General features: G+C 41.1%; 1 protein-coding gene across 1 annotated transcript; it reads right to left on the bottom strand.

The window, feature by feature from the left end:
- Positions 1-31: 31 nt before the first annotated feature.
- On the bottom strand, positions 32-21,717 carry LOC134185990 (integrin beta-1-A-like). Its single transcript, XM_062653890.1, has 26 exons — positions 21,448-21,717; positions 20,999-21,029; positions 20,856-20,931; positions 15,270-15,354; positions 14,321-14,384; positions 14,128-14,259; positions 13,957-14,053; positions 13,809-13,896; positions 13,598-13,687; positions 4,780-4,860; positions 4,639-4,725; positions 4,479-4,574; positions 4,244-4,422; positions 2,283-2,349; positions 2,175-2,227; positions 2,030-2,117; positions 1,900-1,970; positions 1,691-1,841; positions 1,548-1,629; positions 1,359-1,492; positions 1,074-1,166; positions 855-1,008; positions 673-798; positions 501-610; positions 373-429; positions 32-319 (listed from the first exon to the last, which is right to left on the bottom strand). Exons 1-26 carry the CDS (start codon positions 21,715-21,717, stop codon positions 236-238), a joined length of 2,646 nt encoding a protein of 881 aa, XP_062509874.1. The 3' UTR covers positions 32-235.
- Between the last annotated feature and the right edge of the window lie 3,342 nt (positions 21,718-25,059).

Below are 25,059 nucleotides of genomic sequence, written 5' to 3'. Positions count from 1 at the left end.
TCATCCAATGTGCATCATTTATACAGTGAAGTACAGTATCCATAATTATTGATGCTATATTGTGACTATTCCGTTTGGAAACAAGCTGCACTAAAGAAAAGACATAAGGTCTGACTACCACAATACAAGAAACTCGTTTCATGCATCTTGACTCAGAAACGCAGTCCTCTAAGCCTATGATAAGCAACTAAAACTACTGATCTGAACACATTTACCTATAATTCTAAAATTTAATTTAGTTTTGTGATTTCTGCGACTTTCCCTTGTAAGTTGGATTCAAATACTTCTGACTTGGAGGCTCATACAGCGGACTTGTTGTCTATGAATACAACCTTCTTTCAAACAAATACCACAAATTTGGAATTACTCAACCTGGTTCCAACTAGCATTCGCTTGTTCTTTAACAAATGCCTTGTATTCCCGGAACGCCTGTCAAGATGATTCATAACTACTATCTGGCAGCACATGCTCGTTTAGTTTAATTAATAGAAAAGTCATACTGCAATCTGCATAAGTATCCACCAGATAAACAGAAGAGCTAATCCAATTGCAAATATCCCACCCACTATGCCAGCAACAATGGGAACAACGTCAACTGGTGTCGGACAATCTAAAAAAGCATAGCATATGACACAACACTCACTGAATGTTGCAAGGTATCCTCAGTCTTACCTTCAAGACCATCAGCAAGTGCCTCAACTATCCTTGCTCCATCTATTTCTCGCTCAGTGATATAGAATACGTAAATGCAGTTGTCTGCATTCTTCAATTCACACCTTACTGTATTCTCAGGTCCCTCTAACCACATAACAACAATATTTTCAAGTATGCATCATTCATAAAAACAGAGCAACCTGTAGAGATAATTCTATAGTCATCCTTCGGTTCACTTCTTAGCGTCTCATGTAAAATGAATGATGAGCAGTTAGAGTTTACACAGCCACCTTGTGACTTAGAACAAGCAACACATTCTTCCAGCCCATCTAATCGACAAACATCCGGGCAACTCTACAGAAATTCACATTGACTACCTCAAGAAACCGTATTGTAAAGTAAATATTGAAAATGCTCACCACACATGTCTGACAGTATATCCCGTAAAACCCTTCGTTGCACTCACACTGCCCATCACAGTCACATGTCCCATGTTTTGAGCAGAGCTCACCCTAAGTACAACAACTATGTATACAGCATGACACTAAACTCCACTGACTGAAAGTCCAACTGATAGTTTCCCACAGTGCTAAAAGGTATGAGATTTGCTTAAAAAAGTCTATCTTGGCTTGGCTGTCTGTAGTGTGAGCTGAATAGCTCATCTCAACTATTCCGTACAATAAAAGTATGAGTACAGTACTTACACTCTCCATGCAACCTGATGTATCAGTAGAACATTCGCATGTTGGATTGAAGATTGTATTTTTCCAGCCACTCTTACATTGACATTCACATTTACAGTCAGGTCGATCACACACACACACTCCTTGCTCTTCGCCTATAAAAATGACTCTAGGCAGTTGAAAATATGTCAATAAACCAGTGCTACCTACCTCCACATTCTTTTCCTTGTTTATCACGAGCGCAATATAGCTGTGGACACTGGCAATACTTTCCAGCATACAAAGGACGACCCTAAGCACACAAAGCCCGCTGTAATACAAATCACACACCTGTAACCAGCTCCGGTACTCACCTTATCATCTACATCACATATACACTCATCACACACACATCGACCATGACCTGAGCATCCAGGCGTTGCTGCTGTAGAATTAGTTGGCTTACACCCAATAGTAGCAGCATTATCTGTAGGGTCACACTCCTTGTCACAAATCTCCCCAGCACTACAAGTTTTACAAGTTAATTTGACAATAAACCAGTAGACATTCATCATTATAGTACCGGTTTCCATAACATATGCAAATACCACATTGAAGCTTGCCATGTCCACTACATTTATCAGAATTTTCTTCCTGGCAAAATGCACAATAAACCTAATCTTCTCTCTCTCATTGAAGGTATAGTTTAGTACTGTGCTTGCTGGCACTTCACATGAACAGCTACAGAGTGGTTCGATGGTAACTTGTGTTCGTCCAAACGCCCCAGCATCAATATAAACACTATATACAACCAAAAGTATGAAAAAACGAAAAAAGGAACAGTAAGTAAGTAGCTACTTAAGCGAATCAGAAACACACTCCAGCAGCTCTAAGGTAACTTCAAAGACTGCCTAATAAACACAGCAAATTACATTCTGGTACCAAGCAATGCAAGTTTAATTATACCTTTTCAGATTCCTTTATTCCTGTGCAACCATGAGAATCTGAAGACTCTACTGCCGTTGCATTCTTACTAAAAATATTCAAAACAAATTTCCTTACTTCTATTGAGCACAAACAGCACAGTAAAATAGTTAACATATCCAACCAAAATTATGAATCAAAATAGCATGCATGACTTGCAAACTACTTAGTTCTACAGTATACATATTGAGCCTTGTTTGTGCACATGTATTATCATTCGTAAGATGTTACGTAAGAAGGAACTCAAGAACGAAGCTTTCTCTTGCTAATCTGCAAAACTGAATCCAGGACAGTATCACTTCGGACATGAAGCCTTTTTGTAAAGAAAGTTTACTGTTAACTAAATACAGCAATTACATACACACATGCACACACACACACACACACACACACACACCATCCGACTACTGTATATCTTCACTGTGCATGTGCACCAAGACATGATCAATATGCTCAGAAAGCCAACTTCAATTCGGATGGTTCCAAACATAAAAAGGATAACATTTCCTCAATGTTTCCTATCTATCGTTTGGTTGTGTTATGTGATTTTGGTACAACTGACAAGTTCACAAGCCATCCCAGATGCAATCATCAGCAAGACATTACTCGTTGGCTTAACCACGGCTAAAAATGCAACCCAGTCAATACAATCTCTTGTCAGAGAACTTCATGCACACACTAAAAGCAATAGAAAATACATTTGAAGCACAATGAACCACTAAACATTGTGGTACTCATACTGACACCATTCCAACTCATGTGACCAAGCAGCAGAGCAACTTGAATCTAAGTCACAAAACCTCACACAGCCATCATCAGAAAGAAAAAGTAAACATATACTGTATAATAAATTCCCGTTTATACAACAACTAAAACAATAGAGCAAACTCTATTCAAATTTCAAACAATTACTACAAACTACACATGAAACATTTATCCCATTACAGCGTATTCTCGTATATTCGACTCCCTGTGTGCAACAGGTACCCAAAAAAGTCAAATACGGTAATAGAATGAATGTGTGAAGCCTCAGAGTCATAAATAAACCTTGGCATCCAGACCATGCGATGGGGAAACAAACCAGGTTTGAAAGTAGACGTCTGACGTTCTTCCTCCCCTCCCCCCCCGGAAAATATAAACGGCAGTGCTCACAATGGGACTGACAGCACATAGAAAGAGATATCATATCTGAATCTAAAGACTGAAAACAACTTGACTCTTCCGAATAGTCAGTAACAGCTGTTTGCCACTGTGAGCACTCTTGTTTGCAAGTTCCAATTTGTCTAAGCGTGGAAATTAAGTATGGTCACAATGCTTGTGCTAGCCAATATGACGACATATCCACAGGACGCCAAATGTTGGATATGCAAGGGCTGGATAACTAGGGTCGAATAAGCGAGGAAACACTGTATTCATTACTAGCAATGTGGCAATTGTGTTACTTCATTCTAAATTATGTAGAAACTGTTTTGTGTATTTCCATTGACACCATTGACATCGTGTCGCAAGTGCATTATATCTCTTCTACAGTAAGCATTCAGGTGTGATCCATTTGCTAATTGTCATCAAATGAAACTAAGGCGATTTTATGAATCAAATCCTCCCAGTCTGAGTGCTAGAACTGATACTGGATGAATATTGACAACAAACCACTAAAAAAACTACAACACCTGACTAACTCCTATTAAAGCCTCACCAACATCAAGTTGACACATTACCAATATACAAACAGATCTACCTTAGCAATCTGTTAACTTACATTTAACTACATTCAATTTTCTTGTACTTTAGCATCTCACAACCACATACAATCTGATTGCAGCTTACAAAGGCCGTCACATGCACTTAACTAAACCCATAAGAATGACAAGGTACGAAGTGAAGTTTGTTATGCAAACTGTAGCCAACAATGTCATCGTAACTACAAATATTGAATGCCTCACCCCACACATTTAACCACTTTGATATCAGCTCGCACTGCATCAGGTATATTAGCTGCTGTCAAAAACACCTCACTGGCTATTTCCTCATAGCCTCTCCTGATTAATTCGAGAATGTTGCTAGAGTCCTTATCCAGTTCACCAATGAAGCCCCTTACAGGCAATAAAGCATTTCTCAGTGCCTAAAATACACCTGTTAAGTATCTCATTACTATTTTATACAGATAACATTTCCAACCTGATACAAAGGTTGAACATCATTTACTACGGCAAACATTGGAATAATTTTATTATCAAACAGCACCTTCCTCATTTGACTGACAGAGGGATAATCCTATCAAAATCACATTGCTTATTAACTCGAGCAAACATTTCAATAAGAAAGTCTGAACCTATACCCATTCTGTAGCATTGGTGTATTTGCCACCTCTGTTATTGTGGTCAAGATGGCATTTGCCATCATTAGGAGTATAAATGCCACCCAACTGCACAACATTTGATTAGTAGTCTTTGAAATGTTCACACGGTAACAGCATTACCTTTCCATCACCCGCAGTGTGATATTGATCATCTGTTGCCATGACAACCAAATGCCATGCATCCCGTCTCCATCTTATTGCCTGACATTAATTAAAACACATTGCTTACAACATCTCAGTATGACAATATCAGATAAAACTGATTCAAGGTCAAGCACCAGAAGAAACATCCAAGACTTTATTTAATAAACAGTGTGCTCAGATGTTGTCACTGATTTACATAATCTAAGCATTTGCCAAAATTTAGTCAACAAGACAAACCAAAAATTAACCTAATGCTCAACCGTGCCTTCACATAAAGATACTATTTGCTGATTTACAAATTTCATCAAAATTATTGGAGAAGACAATGAATGCAAACAACCAGATGAACCATAATACCATTACACTATAATTTTTTATAACCAAATGTGTATCTACAAGATCCATCTGTCCTTCCTATGTACTTCAGATTAACAACCTGTCTTACCTTACTTAACTTCAAGTACGTTAAGTAAGGTAAGACACAGACAGTTCTACAAACATCAAGCTGTCTCAGCTTTTGCTTGTAGAAATGACAAAAAGTTCTATTTGGTGGGTTATCTCTGGAAAGATTTCTCCATGAAACAACGGTCTCTATTCTGGCTACAGAAACATGCAGCAGTTCATTAAACCAGACAGACTTTGTTCCTAGCACACTATTGCCAGCTGTGCATGAGCACTGGCAATAACGGTGAAATCATGTCAGCTTAAGTGTTTAATGCAGGCACTGATAAAAATTTAGAAACTAACAAATAGTGGTTTCCAATATCAACAAGATGATTATCCCTAATAGTGATCAAACCTTTTTGGCGAGCAAAGTGAGCCTTTCTCTTGTCATGTCTATTGAGGTCGATTTATATATATATATATATATATATATATATATATATATATATATATATATATATACTAACATATTTTATTGTATGTAATACAGATACACAGATAACACATATCCGCCCTAAGAATATATATATATATATATATATATATATATATATATATATATATATATATATATATACTGTATAGACCTTATTCATGTCCGGGACATTGGTCATGTGACTGTGATGTTACCTTGGTTACACGCCACATTGAGTGGCAATGGTAAAAGGTTGTTACACAGTTCACTGCAATGACAGATGGGAGAAAGGCACTTTGCTAAGTTTTTACCGTTATTCTGCCGAGCTAGATCGTCGGTGTCCATGGATTACGGCAGTCAATCGAAAAGAGTGGTCTCCAAGTGAGTATACAGTCGGCTAGGCTCTCTTCATTTCATGTCAGGAAAAATGTCGGATGACCCGCTTTCACCAGACTATGTCCCATCTATCTTGTCCCACACTGCCAGCCCTGTTAAAAGGTGTTATGAAAAAAATTTGAAAGCGTACGCTCGCCGTAAAATGATCTTCTCAAGACCGCCCTAGAGCCAGCAACACAGCTGATCTAGTGAAGGAGGCATTTAGATAACAATTCCTGACTTTCAACAGCAACCCATGGCATAGCAGAAGTGGAGGCAACGAAACTGATTGTGAAGGCCAAACTTTACATCTGATGACAAATTTATCTTGTTTTGTGCCAGCGCAATTTATCGACAAATCACTGACCCGACCAGCTGTCTAATACTTGTACGATTCAAGACTCTTGTAGACTCATACCCAGTCCTCTCCTCGCGTCCGCTCCACGTGTTTTAGCATGTACTATTTGTTCACTAGGGAGTGGTAACATATTATGTCATGTGACCATTTATTTCGGTAGCAAATGCTGCTGCACCCTATACGCACTACTGCCGTCTATTGGCTACCATTCACTTAGTACTGAGCAACTAGAGACATCTCTGTCAATTCTGGCTGGAGAAGACGTTATTGTCAGGATGTCCACAGCAGACAACACTAGTGAGCTTGCACCTTGGGTGACGACAACAATCGCTAGTATCCATCTAATTGTGAGTGCTACTCTCTCACTTCATTTTTTTAGGATCCAACACATACATTTGTAAGAAAATGTTTTCGCCTCGCGTTACAGTCTTGACCAATCAACACAATTATAACCTACCACGAGAACAGAAGATGTTAGTCCTCCTATCAGGTAGAACAAAAAGCACGTGCTAAAACACGTGGAACGCGTGCAAGAAGAGGACTAGGTACAAGTAGTCTTGTAGGTTTTAAGACTTTCACGTGTAAAGGGACTAGGAGTTTCTATAAGATAATGATAAATGTCCGAATAAGCGACATCAGGCACTTCTTCTCCGACATCGAATGCCCCCAAAACGTACGGGTCAAGTCAAATGGACTTGCACGCCAATCAGATCCAGTTTACACACATCTTTTTTACATCCATACCATTAAAATATGTGGAAGTCAATCCCTATGACATTTATATGCAGCTGACAGACATGCACTCGAACGTGTTTGCCAAGCAGTCACATGGAAAACCGAGTAAAAGTCCCTGACGTGAATAAGGTCTATATATATATATATCGACATAATGACAATGCCAGATAAATGCAATTTTGACTCTGCAACATACGCGCTAAAAATTAAACCATGGGTCCCTTTCGAGGGGTCGACTGTATTATAATTTCTTAACGAGAAGAGTGAAACGACTCTCGATTTTGCTCCCGTACGCGTCTAAAAAGCAAAGGAGACTGATACGTGACAAAAGAAATGAAAATATTAACGAGTGAGACAACTGAAGTGTGAATGAAGAATGATAGAAAAAACTAGAAGAAGAGCAACTGAAATAGACGGACTCGAGCCAGTCTCTCCCCACCTTCGTCATTCCCCAGATTATCAATCTTCGCAGAGTGAAAATCCGGGGAATGACGGGTGGGGAGTGACTGGCTTGAGCCTACAACTGAAAGTCTGTTTTCTGAGTTCCCGCGTTTGTTTGACAGAAATTATTGCTACGTAACGCAACCATTGTTACGCAAATAAGTAAAAGAAAGAACACCATCGCTCGCCTAACACAATGCTAACGAGCATTTACTATTACACTCACTGGTTAAACAAGTAGGGTTTTGGGAGAAAAGCTTGATTAAAACATAAATTGTGAAAGTAGCGACTCATCTGCTGTCATCGGCTTTGTCCCAAGTAGATTGAATTAGTGTCACAAACTAAGAGTGTGTTCACACCGGGCCTAATCATGATTAGTTTGGCGTTAGTGCACTAATGCCACTCGTTCACACCAGTCCTAATCATGATTAGTGTAATGTCCTTCTAATGCCGTAAAGAGTAGTATTACAACCACATTATTGGCGTTAAGTGGTTGCATGTGACTTTGGCACGTGAGGTAGTATACAAGAAGAGCATGCCACTGATGTTTCTGATATGGTGTTGTATGTAAAAACGTACAAATGCAGCAGCAACAACATGACGATGTATACTACGTAGGCAGATGTATACTACGTATGTGCCTGTACATGTGACAACTTCCTGCCATCCCTAAAAGAGCTGCCAGAGAAAGCAAACTAGAGATTTCCCTCTTCAAAACCTAGAGCAATGGACTAGTCAAGACAATTCACGCGAATTCTTGCCAGATATGACAAATGAAAACTGCTGAGGCTAATTACATTCTTACTAATCATAGTTAGCAGTGTGAACGTGCTTGCGCTAATGTTCGCCTAATCACAGGGTGCTACCAGGTTGTGTGGGCGTGGTCACATTTTAGACCTTCAGACATCACATTAGAATATGCTAAATATGTTGAAAATGACAGATGGAAAACCTTACAAGTTCAACTATGCTTGGCTAGTGAATTGATCTCAGCTTGTCTTCAGAGGGAAAATCGCTCGTCAATTTCAGACTTTTCGCCGGATTTTGTCTTCGTTCTTCTTCTTTTTCGTCACGCATAACTCGTTGACTACGGCATAGCTACAGCTAAAACTTTGGGAAACAACGTAGAAAAGCTAGGCTTACAATATGACGCTGATAACGCCCGCGACGCTCGCAAGGACGCTTGCGCAAAGATGCCGAGTAGGTGTCAAAATGCTGACGCTGATGCTGCACCATTTACAGTATAATTTGATGAGCATCAGCGACGAGCCTCTATGCGCATGCTCATGATAATCGTATACAAAAGTCTGTGATTTGGTTTTCATTTTCTGAGTTTCTCCCTCACCAAGTTGTCGCGGAGACGCTTCCACATTATTTGGCAGCCTGCTGCTGGGAGCTCGGTTTTTCGATACGTTTTTCCAAGCATTTTCTTGCACCTCTCATCTCTAAGCTACCTTGACTTGATCTGCCGCAAGCAGCCATACCTACACGTATACACTTTCAGTAGGGTTCTCTTCCATAGTTTACTTCCGGTTATTTCACTTCCGGATTTGATCTCTGATTTGTCAACAAAAGGCACATGCTTCCGGTAGACGCTAGAACACCTCCGGTTTGGATGCTAGAGTTGAACTTGAATCAACTCTAGTGTCGGTGACGCTGACAACGCCCAGGACGCTCGTGACGCGATGTGCAAGTGTTTACACTATGACGCCTGCCTGAGCGTCGTCGCTAGCGTCCTCTAGCGTCGCCAGCGTCATATTGTAAACCTAGCTTAAGCCGACCTATATTATTTTGGTGATAGAAAAAAGAAACATCTAAGAAAAAAGATTTGTAGAATGGATTTGAACCTGCTACCCTACTTACGTTCAACAACAATTGTTGCAGGCAATTGTTAACAAACAATAACCAGGCAGCCAATCACAATTAAGCTCCTGCTATGTACCCTATTTATGTTACAGGAAGCAGTTTAGGTGTACGAACAAGGCGACAAGAATTCTTGACACGTCTCGTGGTTGAAAAACCTATTTTCCTGCCTACAGTTAAGCAAAGAATTATGCTCCTGAATTACACAAGCAAACGTAAAAAGTGCATTTAGAAGTGACGTTGCATGAAAGCCCTCGCAATGGCAGATGTGATATATCTCTTCTTACCGTAGCTGGAACACCAACACCTTCAAGCAGAATTATGGCAAAAGCAAATTAATTTGGCTCGCTTTCATCACGAAATATCGACTTTGCAGCACTCACAATCAGAACGCGACGTTTGTTACGAGCTTCAGGTATATTTTGCGTTGTCATAGCTATTGCGTGTAACATATGTTCAAGTGCCCTGGCAAGGAAATCAACGCTACTAAGCCCTTCTTAGTGATGTTCATAGGTTGCGCATGCGCAAGTTCCATGGACGACTACAGAAAGTCTGTTTTAGTCAGCGTTGATTGACGTGCATGGACCTCTGTTGTTGCTTCGCAAGAAGCCATGACTAGTCTAGAGTAGATTCTAGGTGCTATACTTATCAGACAAGAGGCGTGCTTCCGTGTCACGGGAAGGGCATCAGGGACTGCAATCAACACAATTACAGTACTGTACACATCTGCAGCGATGTTATTATCCCGCGTTCTTTTGTAATAGCTTGGATTTGTGGCTAATGTCACCTTTACTAAGAAATATAGTATTGTGTTTCAGTACTGTAATAAGAAATTCTTAGACATTCCTCAGCTGTAAAACTTTGGACTCATAACTACTTACTGTTTCTGAGCGTGGCGTACTCCTACTGGAGCGTGGCATGCTGTAGCGAGAACAATGCAACAGGCAATAATCATCGTCAGGATCTCTTTAACTTTTGTGACATCAACGTATTTCATCCTCCTCTGTCTTCCTTTTAGCAACGAAAACGCTCTTTCGATTACCATTCTAGTTGCAGAGTGCCAGCAATTATAATTTCTATCATGCTGTTGCATGTGGCCATAGTCTTTGTATTGTGTCAAAAGCCATGTGTTGAGAGGATATGCTGCGTCACCTAGTATGTGGGTTCCTTGCATGGTAAACATGTATACTGGATTGGATTGTATCCAAGCAAACAGATAGGGATTTCTTGAAACTCGTGCATCGTGGACACTTCCCGGCCAGCCACATGAAATATTAGGATCACAAATAGCCTGCAGTATGAGAGATGGGAATTTCTAACTATTTATATAGCAATCTCTATCCTGACTGGGTGGTTTAATGGGTATGTGGCTGCCGTCTATAGCTCCCAAAACATCTGGAAATCCTTTGGTTTCGAACCCTCGTCGTATTCTATCAATTTGGGATCCACGAGGCCATTAGATTGCAGTGTGTCGCAGATAAAATGATACACATCTACAAATTTTCCGTATGACACCATGCGCTGTGACTCAGAAACACCAAACTGATTAGAAAGCTGACGAAACGTCTCCTGAGTTCCCAAGTACCATAACATTATCAGTAATTGCTTTGCTACTGGTATTGTAAATCTGCCTCCACGACTTCTATCTATAGCTAGCTCATTCCAAGTGCTAGCCTTGTGTACCAAAACACCAAACCTAGATCTACTTAAACAAAAATGCCTCTGAAAATCCTAATCATAATACAGTGGAACTATTTGCTCGACAAATGTGAGGCTTGTGGTCCTCCCTGGTCCACAAAAGAGAGCCAAGTTCCATCAATCTAGGAATCTTCTTCATTGTCAAATTCTTTGATATCAGCAAAATCCACTCAAGAACGGAAGTCACAACAGAAGTGTACAACATTGCCATGTATCACACGTAGCTAAAGGGTACCAGCTGCATGACTGAATGAACGGCCTCCTGGCATGGCAATGCAGCTAATGTACAATATATCTACTATCTTGTCATTGTTTACGTTCTCTAGTCAATAGTTTTGCGATTTCTATTTAGAAAGGATGCTACGCATGCGCATAGCTCTGTTACCGCCTCATCTATCTCATTTTAAAAAGGCTCTGTTCAATTGGTAAATGTGCCCTGTCTCTTTCCACTCTATCCAACCTATCCTTTTCCAGAAAAGAGTCCCAAACGAATATGCCCCAAAAATGCAACTAAATGTGAGAACACGTTGCTTTTACAAAGAAATTTACGTCAGCACTCTATCCATGTTCTCTGTGATGTCCAACGCGTGCATCCACATCTGAAGCTGTGAATGAAATACTCAGCTTGATATGAAGCGGACAAATTTACAGGTAAATTTCTTTGCTAGAGTATCTACTAACGATATGAGCATATGCACCACAAAGTGGTTTGCGCTCTGCATTGCGGAGATGTATGAATCGGTTTGTGTCTACTTCAAATTTCTACATACATTGTTCTTAGCTAACACATCAAGAGAGGAAGATGTTCACAACTGACTGCTGCACGCCACGGGACTACTACGAGAATGCAATCAGGCTGGAACTCCAAACTCCAAACAAATTTATGTTAGTGATATACCTATACGTGCATGTTCTCCACGATGACAAATCACTGTGTCTCAGATCTGTCTGTTCTCACTGAGGCTCGTCCCAACAATGTTTTGCCTTTTTAACTAGTACAATACATCTTCAATACTGTCCTTGGTCACCATTGAAGTGTGCAGTGCTCTGCAGATACTACTGTAATACTTGATCCACACACTCACATGTACCTCAAATTTCTGCCTTCACCCTCTTGTTGTGTAAGCTTAGTATAATGACAACATAATCATACTAAAATAAGCAACAGTTTTTCACATTACAACTTGCATTCAAGTTGTTTAGAAGTTGGAAGTTCAGCTGCTTCTCATTTTGTTGTGTATTCAAATGTCAAAAGATCAAGAAAGATACCCAAGATACATAGTGTTGCACATTGTAGCTACATTTCTGGTCTGGTTAACCCACAGTATGCAAGGACAGCAACCACCCATATTCAAAAAAGCAGTGCTATATAAAGAACATACTGTACTACAGAGCATTCTTGATATCATTTCTTAATATGTAAAGGCACACTCCAGAGAACTGCGCAGTGTCAGTGTGCAGTGTATTGCACAACCAAAATAGCAAGGTCCGGTGATTGATGGTGTTTGTGAAAGTATTCGTGAAAGTGCTCCTGCGTAGAGATTAATACCTCGTAAACTGTTAGAAGCCGATCGACAACAGCATCCATTGCCTTCAATGCCAAAAGGATCTCTCAAAACTCCAATTCTAATGTTGCCGGACGGAGATGGCACAAAAAGGTCAGTCTCTAGATGATCTAAAAGTAGCACGACGGTTTCCACCATGCTTGGAGCAATGGAAACAATAGAGAGACCAATTCTGGGAAAGTGATTGCATCAGTAAGGCTCATGTGATCTGACTGCATGCCAAAAATCTACACTTGGCAGACAAAATTCTTGAAACAGCCCCGTCAGTTTAAGTCATAAAACGTTCTTAATTAATGTATATCTGTTGGGTTTGCTCTGAGATAGCACCCAAATACCCAACTTGGTCAGTATGGATTTTCCATTAGCCAACAAAGACGGAGCCAGTAGCCTAGCAGAGCATCTCCAGAGTGTGACTGTAAAGATTAACTTCAAAAGTACCTGGTTGCATCGTCTGCATTTGTGAACATACGAGCTGCGGTCACACTGCATACGTGTCTCACCACAGCTCACACAGTGCAGATGGAGATACCTCTACACACTCCACAACATGACTTTCACCTTGCACTTATATATCTCTACTTAAGATTGATTGGCTCAAAACAGATGTTGATGCAAAGCAAGTTGATCTAAACACACTTAATTAAACAGCAGATGCCTGTGCAGTGCCATGTTTGCTTGTGGTAAAACAGTAGTGTTTGTGTTAAGAGTCTGGCAAGCAATGTCTGGTAAAACCATAAGAGATGCAAACACACACAAATGCAAACCCAATGCACTGTGACCAGCTCCTAAACCAAATGAACATCATTTATTTACATACATCAGAGTGATTAGTACACTAGATACAATAAAAAGAACAAAAATGGGTGCTATAACAAGAATAAAACAACTTGAAACACTCACCTCTGTACATACAGAAGTCTGCATTAGAGCATCAAGTAGTCCTTCAGGACGATCGAGATTCCCTGAAGTCTTCTCTTTCAATATTCCTTCCTACATAACAAAGGCAAACACATCACACAAAGTAAACAACCTTTCTATGCAATTCACACAACATGCAGAAAAGTAAATCAACCACAGTAGCAAATGTGTCACGATATGTAATTCACATTACCTCAAAGACAGCTTCATCACTGTTCAAAGGCAGTGAATTTATAAATGAAAATGCTGGTTCACAGTTATCATTGCAAGGATCATCCAGTCTATACGAACAAATAACAAAACTCACATTCAGTAACTGCCACTACAACCTCTTATCTCACCGAGGTCCATATGTGTCAACAAACGGCAGTGTTACTTTGTCTACAAACTTTCCAAACCCAACTTGATAGTCATTAGTAAGGTTGCCAAGTGTTGCAGCTATGTACCGTGAAGATATGCAGATGAAACTTGTAATAATCATGACAGTACAAATCAACATCAAAGTGTCATACTTAGATTCTTGGCAAGGCCTTTCAATTTCTCCAAATCATCCTTCATAGAGTTAGACACATCCATTAAGTAATACAGATCAACTGGATAGTCTGCTGCTCGTTTAACAGTTACTTCAATTTTTTCACTTTGACCTAACCCAACAAAAACTTATCTGATCCACAAACCATGTTAGCAATAGGATGCCTCACTGACCTTTTCTTAATAACAGTTTCACTTCCTGTGGTCTGATCTGATTGTTTTTGCTGAATTCATCATTCTGTAGTATATTAGTTAATTCAATAACTACAACATGGTCGTCAAATCACAACAAGAACACTGTATCTGTTATACTTACCTTACTAAAACTGTCAATAGCTTATATGCTGACTGACTACTTGATTTAAAACTGACTGACTGACAAAAATCATATATTAGACACAACCTTCTACATACAAAACACTAAAATTTGAAAATATTATCCATGACAGTTCAAGTCAGCGGAATCACAGTCACAGCAAACTACAAGTTAAAACTATGTGTAAATAGTAGTTCTAGATCAATTCTAAACTGACCGCACACTAAGGCTGGCTTGCAGTACCTCCATCCGTTGAGCGTTAAAATGTGAAAATGTTGACATGGGATGCTACGCTGTTGCCAGCATATTGTAGCATCAACCCAGTGTTGACTGGAAGTAGACCGATAATATTCTACCAATCATGTCATTTTCACTCATGTGATCTACTTGTGATCACATAGTCTAGCTAAGGAAGCTCTTATAACCTAACGCCGTAAGGGACTTCTCTCGTCTTCGACAAGTCAGTTGTTTTGAACAAAGTAGCTTGCTGCAAAAACTAGCATGCAAAAAAGGCATTTTGGAGAGGTGACTGCAATATACAAACCATTGTATCAGTTGTTCATATATGTTGTAAACAACACAAATTATTGCGGGTCAAGTTCGTTCATGTATTTTGAAATTCTATGCACAACTGCTCTTTTCACGAGCATTAGTAGCAGCCTCCAATGCCTGACACTTGTCACATTGCAAATTGAATTTTGCACAAAGTTATTGTAAATCAATAAGTTTGAGTGTCAAACACTGACACCAACACTGAGCTGGTGTTCGGCTTGAGGTAGTTACCGTAAACCAGCCTTAATTGCTTACCACACTGTTGTCCCGTTCATAATGTCTAAAACACAATTGATAGGGTTTGATTGGTGTCTGACACAGCAAGAAGTTGATTGATTCACTTCACACAAGTACACAAAGACAAAAAAGATAAATAGTAAATTGTTTTTGGATCGATACACCAGAAAGCTAAGTGTCTACCGAAGACATCCGCTGATTAGAGAAAACTCAAATTTTTAGTGGGCAATGGAGGCATATACAAGATGCCATTTCTTCATGATCCATTTTCTCATTGTAAACACCATGGTACTTAAGTTAATGTACTCGGTAGTAATGATGAAGAATGATGTGCCAGTACCTGATGATGAAATTCAATAAATAAATGCTGCAGATTCAGATAGAGATACTGGGCAAGAAGGTAGAGAGAGTAGAGTGACACTAGATAAAACAATAGCCAATATGCAGGCAAGGATTGGACAAAGAGGGCATATGGAGAGACTCGTGAGTGCACAACGAGCAAAAGATATGATTGATGGTGGCCCATGTGTTGAAACACAAGCTAGAAGAAGCACCACGGTTGGTTCTCACTGCAACGTGGCAGCGTGGTACTGCACCATGGTCCAGTAAGAGTGCACCATGCTCCGAAACTGTAGATAGGAGTCCAAAGTGTTACAGTTAAAGAATGTTTGAGAACTCCATACTACTGAAAGTCAATACTATATTACTTACTAAAGGTGACAATAGCCACAAATGTAGGTTCTTATAAAATAACGTGGGATGATAGCCTCGCTCCAAACATACACACAAGTGTTGATTTGCAGTCCCGGATAGACTGTCTCTGATTCTAGTCCCGGATGCCCTTCCAGTGACCCTGAAAGCACACCTCTTGTCTGGGAAGTACCTAGAATCTACTCTAGACGAGTCATGGCTTCATGCAAAGCAACAACAGTGATCCACGTCAATCAACGCCCGACTAAACAGACGTGTATGTTAAACTCCTTGTGTAAGACTGATCCTTGATGAAAGCCAGGATAAGAGAATTATTCAACTAGACATGTATTGATAAAGCAATGGCACACAGAAATGGAATTTTGGGCTGATGATCACACCCTCCATCACCTTGTGAAAAAGTCCAATCTAGTGTAACTTCTTTACTGCATCATAGCAATAAAAACAAACATGGGTAAAGAGTATTTTCAAAGACACCGGCACCAAAAGCAATTCCACCAACTTTTGCACAACCTGCGTGAAATTGTTCGTGTTTCTTAAATCTAGTACAAGAGTCACTATTGCAATCATGCAGGTGCACATTTTGCAAGTGATTCTTCTGTTGTTAACCCTAGATATGTCTTCCTGATCCGGGATATGGCCTTTGATAAGTCGAAAACGACCACATGGTTGTGGTTGATATTCAGCACTTCCAGTTACTCAATGCTGGAATAGAACTTGGTTCTAGTCCAAGTTCTATTCCACCATCAATGTCACGGTCATGGCATTGACACCTTCGTTGATGCTGGCATGTTCACAATATTTATGTTGACATCAGTGTCAGACGTTGACAATGACATCAAGATCGGCATCAATATTGTGAACTGGGGGTATTTAGTGGGAAACAAAGATATGGCCGGAATGTCCACTAAACGGAGGATGCAGGCAGCTACAGACTTGGACAAAATTATAGGGACACCCCGCTGTGGGTATGTAGTAACACAATAATTAGGTCACAATTTACCAACTATCAATATTGCTAAGAACTTACTAGTTACTGCATTGATTGTTAGGTTTCTTTAGTCTCGCGTAGCCAGACCCCTTTCTGCCGCGGCCTCCCCGGCGAAATGGGGTCTGGTGTACGGCCTTTGATGTCGCTGTGTGCCGCGTAGCCAGAAATCGGCTATCTAAGGACCGGATTTAGTTTCTTAAACGCTTCACTAAAGACGAGACTGGTATGCACGCAATGCAATCCTATCTCAATAGCTTCTCTTGTTTCGTAGAGAACAACTCGAAGACTACAGCTAGAGTCGTTGCTGTTTGTGAAATCTGCATGTCTACAGCAGCGATTAAACGCGGCCGCGGGGACGTTGACGTCGACAGGCTTCGATTTCATGCAGCCATGATCGACGTCGTACGATCTAGCGTTGTGCGCTCGTGTCACAACGGAGACTGAATGCGAACGTACTGGATGGATGCGAACGTACTCAGTGCCGTTTGCTGTTTTTTGACGTCTAAAGCGACCGCATACAGTCCGGAGTGAGAGATATCTGGAAGGGCTTGGAGTTGCATGACGTCATCGAAACAAGATGAGTCGTCTTTCTGTGTTTGGGTAATCATTTTTGTGCATTGTTTTGGTGAACACATACAGTAGCAACCAGGAAGAGACCAAATCGTTTAATCGCTGCTGTAGACATGCAGATTTTACAAACAGCAACGACTCTAGCTGTAGTCTTCGAGTTGTTCTCTACGAAACAAGAGAAGCTATTGAGATAGGATTGCATTGCGTGCATACCAGTCTCATCTTTAGTGAAGCGTTTAAGAAACTAAATCCGGTCTTTAGATAGCCGATTTCTGGCTACGCGGCACACAGCGACATCAAAGGCCGTACACCAGACCCCATTTCGCCGGGGAGGCCGCGGCGGAAAGGGGTCTGACTACGCGAGACTAAGGTTTCTTGAGAATACTGCAGACCCTACATTGTTTTCTTTACGTTTCACATTGTGGAAAACGAGACCTAAAAGTGTATGACGTCATGACTGCGTAGGCGTCGTAAGTTAGACTCTTTCTGATTTTGTTTAGTGGCTTTTAAAAAAGCCGGTTTTAACAACGCGAAGGAAAATTGAAGCTCATCACCAGTTCCTCAGTACCGAGCGTTCTCGCCTCTCGCCCTCCTGATTGCGTCCAGACGTCGCGGAACACTTTCTGCCAAGTTCCGGACACGCTCGGCTGGAATCTGCTGCTACGCCTCTTGTAGAGCATTCCAGAGCTCAGCTGCAGTTCTCGGTTCGCAACGGTTGGCAGCAGTTTTGAGTTCATGCCACAAGTTCTCGATTGAATTCGCATCAGGCGATTTTGGCGGCCAGTCCAACAGTGTGATGTCATGCTGGCGTAGCCATTGTCTTGTTGACCAAGACGTGTGGATTGGCGCGTTGTCCTGCTGAAAGACAAAGTCGTCTCCTATCAGTGCCACTGCATCTGTAAGCATGTGCTCTTCCAGAACCTGTTGGTACGCCGTTCTGTCCAAACGACCTTCCAGTTTCACCAGAGACCCCACACCATGCCAACACATCGATCCCCACACCATCACACTAGCCGCGTGCTCAACCGTACGGTCACAACATTCAGGGAGAAATTCCTCACCTTTGCGACGCCAAACGTACAGAGCACCATCGTTTCCTATGCTGACTTTTGACTCATCTGTAAAAAGAACAGATTTCCAGTCATCCAAAGTCCATTGTGTGTGAGTGGTTGCCCATCCCAGTCGCAAACGCCGATGGTCTTCTGTTAGCAGTGGTTTTTTCTAGGCCTCCGAGCGTTCACTCCTGTCTCACTGAGACGACGACAGACTGTTCTACTTGACACCTGCTTGCCAGTTTCATCAGCCAGCTGATACGAGAGCAGTCGTGATGGTGCTCGTTGGTTCTGCAGTGCCATTCTCTTCAGTCGATGATCTTCCCGGATTGTCGTTGCCTTCCCACGTCCAGATTGTTTTTCATAATCGCTGCTGCCATGGGAAAGTCGTTGCAGGCACTGATGAACCGAATTCCTGGAGCGGCGAACAAAAGCTGCGATCTGACGCACAAAATGGCCAACTGAGTGAAGGGCTTCAATTTTCCCTTGCGTTTTTGGACTCAACTGTTTGCCTCGAGGTATCGTTGCAACTCGTGAAATATCGCACAAACAAGACTCTGCAACTGCGTGCAGCTGAACATTCAGGCTAACTTATCGCCTAAGTTTGGCGGTCTCAAGGGCAGCGGTTTAGTGCAGCTGACATTTTTGCGGTAGCAGTTTGAGATTTTGCTACGTAAAACGTGGACCGAAGTGGCATGTCAATGTTCTTTTGTTGCTATAACTTTTTTAGTTTTTGTCTTAGCAGGATTTTTTTGTAATTAATTAGTGTTGTATGATTTTTGAATACGTTGAAGTTTGTTTATTGATTAAAATGGCAAAACAATTGAAATTGTGATGACATGCGCGAAATCAATGCACAAAAACAGATGATTCGCCTTTTTTTCATAATGTTGATAAGAGGACCCACAAAATTGCTTTCACTCTCTACTATAGAGCATTCTTAGATTGTATGCCAAGAATGAGCATCCAAGAGCGATGAACGTGTACAAAGACAAGAAAAGTAGGAATGGCTGTCTTCCTTCTTCAAAGCAAACTAGATGCGCAGTAGGTAGTAAGTACAGCTGCAGTCTTGAACACGAGCTATGTTACATACTAACAGTGGCGCAATCAATGAAAAAAGAAATTCGAAAAACATTTGGTTTTGGTAAAGAAAAATTCAGTGCCAAAGGTAGACTAGACACAAAAATGCCAGGTGTCCCTATAATTTTGTCCAAGTCTGTAATTGCTGGTGTGCACAAACAGGAGCCAAGCTAGTGTATACATGTGTAATCAATTTCACCCTCTGAACTATTGACTAGGCTAACATAAAATTACAATTTTAAAATATGCGTAGGCATGATGTACCATGGGGTTATCAAGCCACACATAATCGTGACATAGCAGCTGTTAACACTGTTGCATCTGCATGCAATAAAAACACATCTCATCAGAATTTCCCTTATAGGGAGCACAGTGCCTCCTCTATCTGACTATGTTTCCAATTACAGTTCATTATAAATTTTGTTCAAGTGATTGTCACAAAACAGTATATGTGTACTAAGCCAAATGCTTGCATTCTATTTTCTAACGTGCCGATGAAATGTTGTTTCCTTTGGTTTTCGATTTTGAATGTCATGATTAAAGTGTAACTGCAACGTAAAAATAAAAAATTCTCTTATGTTGGAAATCAATAGCTCTATTTGCATACATGACAGGAAAAATAGTTATAGATTTTTAAGTTAGTCCTTCGCTGTGAAATGCAGGTCAAAGTTGCTTCCGGTTCTTCAAGTTCTGCCAAAGGGTGTGGTGCAGTGTACACATCACAAAGGGGAGACTCCACGCTGGCGTGTATTGTAAACAAAGGAATCTGTTGAGAAAGAATGGTTCGGTATTGCATAGCTGCAGGATGCATCAACTCGCGCGAATCAGACGCAAGTGTGCTTCGATTTCTGAAGATCGCAAGCTAGAACAAGAGACAGTTGTAGTAGTCCGGGTGACTACTACTGAGTATGAAACATCCTACTAAGTGGACAGGAGTTTGTAGTTTAAGCCCGGGTTGTAGAGAAGTGAAATTGAGAGCACCATTTTCCATCAACCTGTCTCCACACTTCAAGATCGCAGCACTCTACCTCTGCAAAAAAAGGACAAAGCATTTGAGGAATGGGAGAAATGAGGGTAAGGAAGAATCTCGTGCAGAAGTAAAACTACTGCAAACGGCTAGAAGAGGTCAGACTTTAGTCTCGCGTAGCCAGACCCTTTCTGCCATCGTATGCATTACAGTACTGTACAGTGAAGTCAAACCTTGCGTCAACTTTTGTCAACACGAATTCAACGCATGAACTGACTTTTGTTCTCTTTCTCACAGCATTAGCTAATTCTGCATGAACTAGACTCAGTAGACTGTGTCATTACTGTGTTCTTGCAAAAATATAAATCCATCCTACCTGTTGCACATTTCATGGTGTTTTTGACAGCCTAATCAGTCACAAAGAAGTTTCTAAGTTATCTTTTCATTACAAAATTATCTGCTGTTTATCTGAGTCTAATTCAAACCCCTTCACACCTTGACTAAAAAAAGGAAAAGTCGCCAAGTTAGGAAAAACATCACTATCTCCCTAAGTCCTGTCTGCGCATGTGCTGTAACGTGAATATTTTATCATCATAGTAAACAATTTGTGGCGTTTAGTGTAATCAGTTTACAAGCAAGAACTCGTTAATATTTACACACTACCATCTAGTATTTCGTCCAACCACCGTTAGCTCTGCCTATGGCTTCTACGCCACACAGAAGACTGTCAACTACATTCTGTACAAGATCAACAGGAATTGACGCCCACGCTGTTTGCATTGCCGCCTAGAGATCGGCTGCTGTTCGCGGGTGCAGACGATTTACCTTCACTTTCAGCCAGTGCCACAGATGTTCTATTGGATTGGCATTTGGAGAGCGAGATGGCCACTCAAGAACAGTGACGTCTTTAGCACAAAGGCACTTTCCCATCGAAAACGCAATGTGGATGGGGGCGTTGTCTTGTTGTAGAATGAAATCTTCACCGATCAAAATGTAAGCGTCAGGCAACTTTTTGTTGGCAAGGATTTCCTGGTAGCCTGTAGAGTTTAGCTTCCCTCCAATTTTGTGAATGGAACTGACTCCACTAGAAGCCATGAAGCCCCACAACATGACGCTAGCTGGATGCTGCACGGTAGGCAAACAGCATTCTGGGGAAAGTTCTTCTCCTTGTCTGCACCAGATGTATGTGCAGCTGACATTTCCAACGCTAAATTTTGACTCATCAGTAAAAAGAACTTTATTCCAGTTGTCTTCTCCCCAGTCTCTGTGATTTGCCGCCCACTGTCGTCAAACTCGCCGATGTCCATCGGTAAGCAGCGGTTCTTTATGAGGTCATCAAGCATTGAGACATTTCTTTGACAGGCATCTACTAATGAGGGAATGTGACACAAGCTGGCCAGTCACGACAGTCAAGTCCGCTTGAAGCTCTCGCAGAGTGACTTGGCGATCTCGAAAAGCAGCAAATTCAATATGTCAGTCAGTTCGAGTTGTTGTTTTTCTGCTTCGGCTTGGTCTTCTTTTGTAGTCGTTGCTGCTCCCATCTTGAAGCCGTCTGATGACATTCTGAATCACTCCACGAGAGACTCCTACAGCTCGTGCCACTTCACGTTCTGACAACCCGTTCTCAATATGGACTTCGATTTTGCCTAGAGTCTTGGGGCTGCCTCGAGGCAAGCTCACACACGAACGACGCAAAGAATTGAAGCAAGGACTGAACTTGGAACAAAAGGATGACTGAACTGTAAGGTTACCGACGTTTGCTGCTCTGTGAGCTCAAACAGCGTATAAAAACAAAACAATTTACCACCATTGTCTCTACTTGCAACATTCTGAACCATCACAGAATATAACTGGAAGTAAGGAATTTCTATGTTATGCAGTAAGAAATAACATTGAAGCCAACAGTTTTGCGTCTTGTAAACATTAGTGCATTGATTTAGTACTTTTGTTTGGTATTTTGAACAATTACAGATCATAAGAACGAGTTTGTTACGTCATAGACAATTTCCTCATTTGCTGCCAAACAAAGACAAAACGGCAATTTCTAGCAACATGATGATGAATTTAGTGTTAAGTTCTCTCAGAAGTAGAAAGCGTATCAAGGAAACTGTTTAGATTGAACACTTGTGGTTACTGGTGACAAACGCACTTCGATTTCTTTAGTGAAAAACGAACAATTATTTAGTTGTAGCTCTAACTTTAAGAACACAAGTATTGCTATGTGTTGGTAGTTCAAGATAATCATGAAAAAAACATGGTATCATTTTACACCATTCACATATTTTGTCAGTCATGTGAGTAGCGTGGATTTATAATATTACAAGAGTCTGCATATTCTTGTTATTAGGCCATACCAAAAAAATTGTCAAGTTCGGACAACCCGACCGACCATCACTTCCAGATAGTTTTTTCTCGACATTTTTATATTATATTCTAAATAACAAGTTAACCTGCAGTGGCCTTGCAATGCAGTGTGGACGTGCCAGCTTTGCTGATGTCAAATACTACTATTTTTGTTCCGCTAGTATGCCTGCCGTATGTGTCACGGTAACAGAGGGTCCACGCTGTCTGGTAAACAGTAAAGCACTGAGAGTTGATGAGTGCCGCAAGCTGGAGAGCCTACTGACGAAAGCGTGTGAGACGTCAAGCGTCTACGATGACGAACACTTGAAGAGCTCGTGCAAGCTGGATCTACGAACCGATTTCATGCAGATCCATCATCTGATGTAAGGCTTCATATGGAGCTTGGAAGACAGTTTTTCTTCTTTGCCATTCAAAGCAAGTCTAGTGAGGTCACTGTTAAAGCCACTGTACATCGGTCGCCGCCTGTCTACGAGGTGTTCATGTCATCAGCAAGAGAACAGTGATTGCCGGAAGCACCTCGTACAGGGGCTGGAGGTGGACAAACAGCAATGGATCGTCTGATTAGTGACCTACTTGAGTACCTTCGTAACAATAGTGAACGTATGTATATCGTTTAAAGCTTTAAACTGATGAATGACAGCTGATCCTGTTCACTATGTCAGACTAGTGTAACTGTAGCTCTAAGATTAGAGTTGCTATAGTGCCGCATTGTCTCAACAATCGTACTAGGGCTCACCCTACAAATTTTTGCATCTTATTGGTGGATTCAGCTCACAAGCTGCCACGCATTCAGTGTACCCTTGGTCATACGTCAGGAAAAGCTCTGGAAAAAATAATCCGACCGGCCGACCGTATTTTATAAGAGAATGTTACCTGAACTTGCCACCTTTTTTCAGTGTGGCCTTATTCGATATTATTATCGAGTCATTATTTTTGAGACAGCCTCAAAAGTGTTTGACAACACATGCCCTCCACACGAGTACGTATTTAGCATCTCATAATGACCACAGCGCGTTTGCTACTTCTACTTCTACTTACGGTGGCGGCAGGCTATCAGGTGGCCTGTCCTCTTTCTTGTCGGCTTCCAAGGCAGTAGGCGACCTCTCAGCTACAGAGCCACTGTCGCTGAGCTTGAATCTGTATGATCTAACGGCTCCCAGCAAATCTTCCTCATCCTGCGATTCATGCGATGACAACGTTATCATCACTTGAAAATATCTGAAAGGCTCTCCAGAAAAATAACTGTCGCTGTCGTCACCTCCACCATGGTAGCGTTGCCTTGGATCTGAAGATGTAGTCATTGTTAAAGTCCGCTGACTATACACATTTACATACGTCTCTCCTCTGTCACGTGTACACTACACTATGCCGTTTACCGGAACTTGATGAGACAGAAGCAACTTTGACCTGGTATTCACAGTGAAGACTTAACTTAAAAATCTAAAACTATTTTCCTGTCATGCAACTAGATATATCGATTTCCAACATAATAGAATTTTTGACTTTCGCATTGCAGTTACCCTTTAGATGTATCACCAAGATTTATAGGTCTCATATAATGATTTGATTTGAAGGGCATTCCCTAAGTGACATGACTTCAAAAGAGATGTATGATGATCAGTGATTACAAATAGAGAAAATAAGCTGAATGGTGCCACCACATGGAAGTGGCCCAACTTTGGGCGTGTTGTAGAGCAGAATCCTGAAGTCGCATGTGATTAGCATGCACATCAATGTGGTCCTGAACAGGCCATCCACATGATGTAATTATCATGTCATAGAACCTTATACAAGAAAGCTAGAAATGTGACGCTATGGTTAGTCAAGAGAGGACCAATGGCTATCTGTGACTGCCTGTTTGGTTGGTTCCAACTACATATTATTCAGTAACACATAGCACTGCCAGTCAGTCTATTACAAGTAATGCTGGTTCGAAAGTGTAAGAATGGGAGTCTGTCAAACAACTCACAGGAGGGCTCCTCCCTGGGAAAGACAAACGTGTGATGTGATCGAAGAGTCTGCGGGTTGCTTAAACATATATTGAAACATATAACTCTTTAGTTGTCGCTGTGT

Source organism: Corticium candelabrum, chromosome 10 (assembly GCF_963422355.1).
Source record: "Corticium candelabrum chromosome 10, ooCorCand1.1, whole genome shotgun sequence".
Taxonomy (NCBI): Eukaryota; Metazoa; Porifera; class Homoscleromorpha; order Homosclerophorida; family Plakinidae; genus Corticium; species Corticium candelabrum.
This window is presented reverse-complemented; position numbering and strand designations above follow the sequence as displayed.